The sequence below is a fragment of the Poecilia reticulata genome, linkage group LG1 (genome assembly GCF_000633615.1).
Source record: "Poecilia reticulata strain Guanapo linkage group LG1, Guppy_female_1.0+MT, whole genome shotgun sequence".
Taxonomy (NCBI): domain Eukaryota; kingdom Metazoa; phylum Chordata; class Actinopteri; order Cyprinodontiformes; family Poeciliidae; genus Poecilia; species Poecilia reticulata.
This window is the reverse complement of record NC_024331.1, coordinates 7,179,577-7,188,404: the sequence shown is the minus strand read 5'-3', so window position 1 is coordinate 7,188,404 and position 8,828 is coordinate 7,179,577. Positions and strand designations below refer to the sequence as shown.

Genomic DNA, 8,828 nt, shown 5'->3' with positions numbered 1-8,828 from the left:
GTTGTTGCTTCAGTTCAATTCAGTTCGGTTAAAAATACTTTAATAATCCCAGAGGGAAATTAATCCCATCAATCCTAATTGCTTTCATTGTGATTTAACTAATTGAGTCTTTGGAAGGAACGGGAACACGACTGGAACAGAAATCAATTTTGTTTGACCTTTATTTATATAGTTTAAATCTCATTTAGAAAATAATTTCTTATTCTCAAGAGAGAACTGTCTCAGTATTTATATAAAATCACAAATGCTCCATACAAAACAAGAGTGCAAGTTCCTATTAAGGTGCAGCGTCAAAATGGCAAGTTAATAATTAATTACAGTTATGGCTAAGAACATAAACATGAACCTACTGCCATTTTCCCAGTGTTTAAGCTCCTTTTGGAGATTATGCTAGGTTAGTGGTGAAGGGTACGAGAAGGCTTTCTTTCTCAATGCCGTGTATACTTTAAGAAGTTAAATGTTCAACATTTTGCATTTATTTTATTCTCAACTAATAAAGCATTCACTGTCAAACTGACAGGGTCTAAAAGGGGTGCCTATCATTTCTGGCACTCCATCAGGTATTACAAATAAAGTAATTACTGATCTGGTTTTATTTCTGTTTAATACATTAGTAAATCTATGATTTTACAAGTGTAAAATTCAGTGTCTGAATTTTAAAATGATCCCTCTTCTGGGAGACAACAAAAACATTTTTTTTTAATCCAAGAATAAATATGTCTTTCTCGTTTGCTTGTACTCAAGTTCATTGTGTTACATTAAATTAAATTTCAGATAATTATGGTTGATACTGACATTGAATAGAATCTTAAAATTGTGGATTTTAACATATCATATCAAATCTTTATGTATTTTAACCAGCTGTATGTACTCTTTTCTCATGGGTTCTGCATTAAAAATTATATATTTTTATATTTATATTTTAACTAAACATTCTTGTTTTTTGTATATTTTATTGTTCTTTGTCTTATTGGTGCATTTATTGACCGGACTCTGTTCATACTGTTTGAAGTTTTACAACTCTGAAAGCACAGTTAGCTGTAAAACTAAAGCTGCCTTTGTTGCGCCTGACAGAAATTACAATATATTTTTTAGAGACGTCCCCCTTGGGTCTTACAGGCATCTAACCAGCCATTCGATTCTCTGTTCTGATTGGTCACCTCCTAGCGTCGTTCATTTGACAAGACAAACAGCGTCAGGCTGAGCCTGGAAAAGAGTCGTGGTTTGTCCCTTTTTTCAATCGCAACAATGTCTGAGGAACGATCTGAGAGGTCCGATGGAAGGATCGTGAAGATGGAGATTGATTACAGTTCCACTGTAGATGAGAGGCTTCCGGAGTGCGAAAAAATGGCCAAAGTAAGTGAGCTTTTAAAAGAAGGCCAGCGCTGGCTGAGTCATGGTGCATCCCGATCGGTGCGCTAGCACTTAAGCTATCATACAACTGAGGTGTCTTCAGTTTTATCCTAACATGACCACATATAATGAGCACATATTACTTATAAGTTCGAATATATGTTTTTACCCACGCTTAATACCACTTTGGTGTTTTTTTCTCTAAAAACTCCGAAGTTTGTTGTTAAAGGGATACTAGCTATGTTTAGCACTGATGTTAGCTTCTTCAGAAGTAGCCAACCTGCTAACCGGTATCTTTAGCATTCTGTAAGAAGAGAGAGAGAAAAAAGCTTGGCGTTTGTAATTTAAAAAAAAGATATTAAAGCTGATGCTTTTGTGTTCTGTTCTACAGGAGGGGAAGTTACAAGAGGCTATTGAGAGTTTGTTGTCACTGGAGAAACAGACCAGAACGGTAAGCGAAAACCTCCCACCTGATGCAGCACTAGAAATTGTTAACATTATACATTTACATTACAAATAAGAAAGAAGCTATTGTAATTGATATATTCATAAGAACTACAAAATAATTCCTTGTGTCCAAGAAATTATGTGAGAGCTTTTAATTCTTCTCAATATAACAATTTAACATGAATAGTGTTGGGTTGTTTTTGACACAGCTCCTGATGATGTGAGTCATCTACTGTTTGACTATGAAGTTCATTTGATACATTTTCCCCCTTTTAGTTTAAGTTCTACTTAATTCTTTTCTGAAACATATATGAAATGAAATTCAGAAAAAAATGGGGAGACAGAACTTCTTTTCATCTTGATTCAACATCGATTCAGGATCAATGTGTGCCAACCACTCAAAGTGCTTTTCTATTATTAGTCTCATTCACCCAGCAGCGACTTTCACACAAACGTATAGTGGAAGGTAACTTGGGCTTCAGTGCCTTGCCCAAGATAAATGGGGAAGTCGGATTCAAACACGCAACTTTCAGATTTCAAGGTAGCTATTTTTGTCACTGAGCCTGCGGTCAGCTCGCTGAAACACCTTCTGCTTGTAGCTTGCAAACTGTAGTTTCAAAATATTAACTAGAATTGCAAGCAGTTACTATGGGTTCCAAGTCAGCTCCTGGTCCTGCACCTTCCTGCGTCCTATTAGCTTAGCATCACTGGATCTCCGGTGTGGGAGAGTGTTTCCACCTGCAGCTGGAGTCTCAATGGGCAGGCACTGTTATACCCAAACGCCTATGTGGTGCCATGCTAGTGCGATGACAAAAATGATGCCTCGTGCTTGTGGCAAGCAGTGTCGCTTTTCTGTCCCCCACATTATGACTGATCAGAAATATTTTCAGCTTTAGCGAGGGAAAAGCTAAAAGCGTTAAAAAAAAGACATTATCTTAGCAAGTCTTGAACATGAATTGTGGTCAGAGCTACACAAGTTAACAAAAACCAACACATTAACTGGAAAAGGTTGAGTTTGGTGCATTTATCTTGAAAATAGCTCAGAAAACTTTAACCAAAATAATTTCTTTAAAAAAAAAAACACACACACACTAACACATTTCTGCGTATACATATTTAATGAATAGATTCTGCTTTAAATTTTCACAGGCATCAGATATGGTGTCCACCTCCAGAATCCTCGTGGCCGTGGTCCAGATGTGTTATGAAGCGAAGGATTGGGACGCTCTGAATGAAAACATCATGTTACTCACCAAGCGGAGGAGTCAACTCAAACAGGTCAGTGCTCTGTTTACCCTGATCGCTGCTTTCTTCATAACTTTGCCAATCTCTTACATATGGCCTCCTCAATTAAAACGCAGAATAAAATTTTTTTTTTTACATATTTTAATTGGAAGTCCTTAACACATTAACGTCTTAAATAGAAATTGTTTAAAGTAATTTTGTGAGATTGTCAGTCATCAAATTGAGTTGCTCTACTGCAATGCAAATTATTACTATACTGAAAATTTTGTGATTTCTGAAAAATTTGCACAAATTCCGATATCTGCAAATGTTTGTGTTGCAGATATAAAGTTTGTATCTGCAATACAAATTTTGAAATATGAAATATACTCATACGTTCATGAATATGAACATGAGTATTTTTTTCAAACTCGTATGAAAAATGAGTTTTCATATTTCAAACTAATTGAAATATTAAAACTCATATTTCAATGGGTTTTGAAATATGCTCATATAAAATGTAACTTTCCTTGGGTAAATTTGTTTTTACTGTGGTCTAAATATGTGATTTGTTTTGCTCTTCATCTCAGGCTGTTGCCAAAATGGTGCAGGAATGCTACAAATACGTGGATGCAGTAACTGATCTGAACATCAAGCTGAGGCTTATAGACACACTTCGCACTGTGACTGCAGGCAAGGTATGGAATCCCTTGATGCCATAATTACTATGTCCTTTTACTGACTGTGTTGTCATTCAAATTAATCTAAGAAACAGACTTTGATATAAACGGAAGGGGCCTATATTTGATTCTCACTGTATTTGATTCTCACTGAGCAAACCCAGTTTAATTGGATACTAAAAGGAAAAGCAAAAAAAAAAAAAAACTTTTTATTGTTTTTATTTTAAAGAGAAAAGCAATAACTGTTCCTGGCTCTGCCAAAACCGTTCAACGTATTAATACAGGTATTTTTGATTTTGAGGCAGAGATTGAACCATAAAACTCCCTGACTAAGCATTTATTGCTGTTTTTTGTGTGTATTTCTTATGTAGCGTAACACTGGCACTATGACAACCTGATGTTAGCTAGTTAGTCAGGCTAACTGCTCAGGTAGTCAGTATCCATGACTCTTTTGCCCCTTCCTTGCTCAATAAAGTTTATTTAAAAAGAAAAAAAGAATGTGTTTCAAAATAAAAGCATGAATATAAACGACTAACTACTTGGAGAATTGTAGAAGTCGATGCAGATGTTGAACTTTATTCAACTGAAAGCTTTCAAAGCAGCCAAGTAAATTAGCGCTTAAGAATTTATCTGGAAAACCTAGTTTAGGTAAAGTTAAGTACACTAAACGTTTTCAAAGTTAGCAAAAATGCTAAAGCACTAAATGGGGGAAAAATTTAGCTCTGCTATCATAGTGGAATAATTTATCAGGAAAAATTAATTTAGCAGAATTTACAAGAAGATGAGTGCACTAAATGTTTCCAAACTCGGCAAAAGCACTAAGTGGAAATTTAGCTCTGCCATTAACGGATTAATTCCCCTAAGCACAAATTTAGGGGAAGCTAAGTGCAGTAAATGTTTTCAATGTTAGCAAAGGGTGTTATTGGCACTTCTGCCAATCCCCTAATAGTGTGACCAGTTACAGCCACATTTTCTTGTCTTTGCAACAAAGGGAAAAGCATTGTTGCATTTTTTTTCAGCCACGCAACTGACAACAAGTGAGAGAAGTGCTGACCCATGTCCACTGTGATTTTGCCCTTTAAATCCTGTACTAATAGGTAGGCTAGCTGCTTGTCTCAATGCACTAAACGGTTCTCTCTGACAGATCTACGTCGAGATCGAGCGTGCAAGGCTGACAAAGACCCTGGCCAACATCAAGGAGCAGAGCGGTGACGTCAAAGAGGCTGCCGCCATTCTGCAGGAGCTACAGGTGAGATCCAAACCTTTTTATGCACAAGTAGTACAAGTAATATGCGAGCTGCTAAGACCCGCCTCACTTATGGGTTGTTGTTTTTTCTTTTTTTTTGTTGCTCAGGTGGAGACGTATGGCTCCATGGAGAAGAAGGAGAAGGTGGAGTTTATCTTGGAACAGATGAGGCTCTGCATCGCTGTCAAAGACTATATTCGCACCCAGATCATCAGCAAGAAGATAAACACCAAGTTCTTTCAGGAGGAAGGGAGCGAGGTAAGAGACAGCAGCAGTCCTGGCAGCTTCTGTTCTCTCAGAAGCTGTTGCATCATCTACTGTCCACCCAAACTGCGAACTTAAAACTTTTTTGTCCTTTTACCAACACAGGAGCTGAAGTTAAAGTATTACAACCTGATGATTCAAGTGGACCAGCACGAGGGCTCCTACCTGTCAATATGCAAGCACTACAAGGCCATTTACGACACGCCCTGCATCCTGGAGGACAGCAGCAAGTGGCAGCAGGTGGAGTGTCGACAGATTTTTGTTTCAGAGGACAAATGGTTTAGCGTTTTCACTCCTTTATCAAGCGCGACTGTTTTCTGGTTAGGTTTCATGAAGCTGGTGTTTGCAAAGTGCTTATCAAACGTCAGATGTAGTTCTCATTGACTGAAACCTGGTTGCGCACGATGGCTTAATATAACACGGGGAGCACAACGCTGCAATCGGCTAATGTGCATTTCCTGCTTGTTCCGCCCTACAGGCCCTGAAGAGTGTGGTGCTGTACGTGATCCTGTCTCCTTACGACAACGAACAGTCAGACCTTGTGCACAGAATCAGCGCCGACAAGAAATTGGAAGAAATCCCTAAATACAAGTAAGACCAACCCGTGCCTCAACGTGCTTCGACTCCGCCGCTGACAAATCGATTACGACACGCTGAGAGAGAGACGTTCTTCCTCTTTTCCCAGGGACCTTCTGAAGCAGTTTACCACTATGGAGCTAATGCGCTGGGCCTCGCTGGTGGAGGATTATGGGAAGGAGCTGAGAGAAGGCTCATCTGAGAGCCCGGCGACGGACGTCTTCTCATATTCAGAGGAGGGAGAGAAAAGGTGGAAGGACCTTAAGAACAGGGTGGTGGAGCATGTAAGTCACTCCTGGAAGGGCAGGGCAAAACGATCGGGAGTCGCACCAAATGTAAATTAGATTCTCTTGTGTTGTTGCTCTTGTGTTTGAGTTTGTTTTTTTGTTGTTTTTTTCCCCAGGTAGAGTGTCCATCTGTACGTTTTCTCTTTGCGTTGAAGCACCAACCATTACTTTTTCTAGCTTTATTATCCTGTTCTCTGTGCATCCTTAAAAAGTCTTATGTTTAGTTAGGCCATAAATACACATAAGTACAAGGTCTTAAATGTTGTTGTTGTGGGAATATTTAACTTGCATTTTCTCTGTTGGTTTGTTAAACTTTTGCCTGACAGAAAAAAAATGAGTCTCATACAGACTTCTTCATTGCGTTCTGCGACTCGAAGCGGTTGAGGCTACCGCTAGTTAGATGCTAATATACCCATGCTAGCTAGCTATCGTTTTATTTATTTATTTATTTTGCATCTGGCATCAGAGCAAATTTATTGCCAGTTGGACAGATGATGTCCGTCTTCGCCATTGGCTCACATCTATGGCAAACTTGTGCAATCTGCATAAAAGCTTGGCACTGTGGGAGTTAAGGCTATAAAGAACATCGCAAAATATACGATTTTCATATTTTAAATTATTGTTGTGATAAAGGTCTTAAACTTCATTCACAACAGTCTTAAAAAGTCTTAACTTTGAGTTGGTGGAACCTGCAGAAACCTTAGCCGTTTGGACCGCCATAAAAAAGTCGGGAGGGGGGATGAAAATCTGATTTGGGTCTCCTTATTCTTACTTAAGTAAGCTTTACATCTCTGGAGGTTGGTCTCCATTATTGCTTGTAATTATATTGAAGATTTTTTTTGTCTTTCTCTCTCAGAACATCAGAATAATGGCCAAATATTACACCAGAATCACAATGAAAAGGATGGCTGGCCTGCTGGACCTCTCTGTTGACGTAAGCAAACCTTTTAGCAGCTCGTTCCATCTAAAGCTCACAGTACCACCAAAAAAAACAAAAAAAAAACGACGTTGCTAATCCACCTGTTGAAATCCTACGCCAGGAGTCGGAGGACTTCCTCTCCAGCCTCGTCGTAAACAAGACCATCTATGCCAAGGTCGACCGGCTCGCCGGCATCATCAACTTTCAGCGGCCCAAAGACCCCAACGACCTGCTCAACGATTGGTCGCAGAAACTCAACTCCCTCATGTCGCTGGTCAACAAGACCACGCACCTCATTGCCAAGGAGGAGATGATCCACAACCTGCAGTGACACCGAGAACAGTTTCTACTTTCATGTTATTGTTTCACGTTCGCTTGTGTTTATGTTCAGGGGGAGCTGTGATGCGTTTGTACAGTACGTTAGCGGGATACCGCCGCGGCGCCCAACTGCAGTATCGTAAGATTTGGGGGTAAAAAGCAACCGCAAAACACACACGCCCTCTATGAGTTGTTCCTTTTTGTAATTGTCTAGTAAAACATTGACAATAAACATATTGTACATCCAGTCTTTGCATTTTCTCATCTCTTTTTAATGTAGTTTTATTACAGTTTCACATTTTATGGAAAGATTACCGAAATCCAAATGCAACCAGATATTTGCAGACAAGATAAAAATGACTCAAAACCACAGATTTTTTTTTTTCTGACCCTTTTTAAGTTGGATAAGCCAAAATTAGTTTCTTTTAGCTAAATGTCAGAAAAATGAGAGGAATGTTTATAGACATGTTGTTTTTGGTTTGAACTTTTCAGAAGTTTACAGTACAGGTACTAAGATTTCTTTGCATTTAAACAGTTTTGGAAAACCCAGATGATGATTTAATTTTCTGAAATGTTTAATTCCCAACATCTAAGTTGAAAGGAGACAAACCTATGAATGCTTTTTACGACAAAATATCAAAAAATACTTCATGATGTGACATTATGAAAAAAAAGTTTAATTGGTGGGAAATGTGTGTATTAACCCCAGAAATAAGGCAAAACAGCCTTATGAAGATGCCGGCTGAAGCTGGTATGATAGTGTTAGTGTCCACAGTGAAATAAGCAAAAGCAACATAAAGAGCCAGATCACACTTGGGGACAATAATCTTAATTTTAGGAAACATGTCCTTCAGCCTGGTGTAACTAATAACTATTTAGCTACACTGACCAATCTGAGGTTGGGAAGAAAAAACTCAGGATAGTACCTCAGTTGTAAAGCATGGGGGTGGCAGCGTTATGTTGAGTAGGTGTTTAGCTGTAGGAGAGACTGGTGCGCTTCATAAAAAAAAAAAAAAAAGATGGATGCAGGATTAAAGTGCAACATGTGATCACATTGAAGCTGCAACTCAACACGAGTCAGGAAGTCAAAGCTTCAAGTCAACGATGAATCACCAGATCAGGCTTAGCGACAAGTAGGCAAAGCGGTCAAAATCCTCTAAAAAAGCTAGTTCATAATCCAATTGCGGTCATATTTGACATTTTCCTCCCACCTAACTTTCTATTAAATGCTTAGAAAAAAAAGTAAGTATGACTATGCAAAGTTTGTAATTATGTTTGTGACTTACACTCCTATGTGAGGTCATTGACTGCTGGATGACTTTCTAGTAAGCATAACGCGTTTCGGTTTAACCTCCTGACTACCAGTAGTACATTTTGGTCCTCTGTAGAGGACATTTCTAAACTTGAATATCTCCCACCCCCTGCATTCTACTGAATTAATTCCTTTTGGTATCTGGAGAGGACATTTAGGGCTTTTCAATGATACCACGTGTGAAGGGGTGGGACTTTTGTAC

At 38.7% G+C, this 8,828-nt stretch overlaps 1 protein-coding gene across 1 annotated transcript; it reads left to right on the top strand.

Annotated features, from left to right (window-relative positions):
- Window positions 1–1,157: 1,157 nt before the first annotated feature.
- Window positions 1,158–7,561, top strand: psmd12 (proteasome 26S subunit, non-ATPase 12). Its single transcript, XM_008419676.2, has 11 exons — window positions 1,158–1,356; window positions 1,745–1,804; window positions 2,950–3,078; window positions 3,615–3,722; window positions 4,849–4,953; window positions 5,059–5,208; window positions 5,320–5,454; window positions 5,693–5,805; window positions 5,900–6,074; window positions 6,934–7,011; window positions 7,118–7,561. The coding sequence occupies exons 1-11, from the start codon at window positions 1,249–1,251 to the stop codon at window positions 7,325–7,327; spliced, it is 1,371 nt and encodes a 456-aa protein (XP_008417898.1). The 5' UTR covers window positions 1,158–1,248; the 3' UTR covers window positions 7,328–7,561.
- The last annotated feature ends 1,267 nt before the right edge of the window (window positions 7,562–8,828 follow it).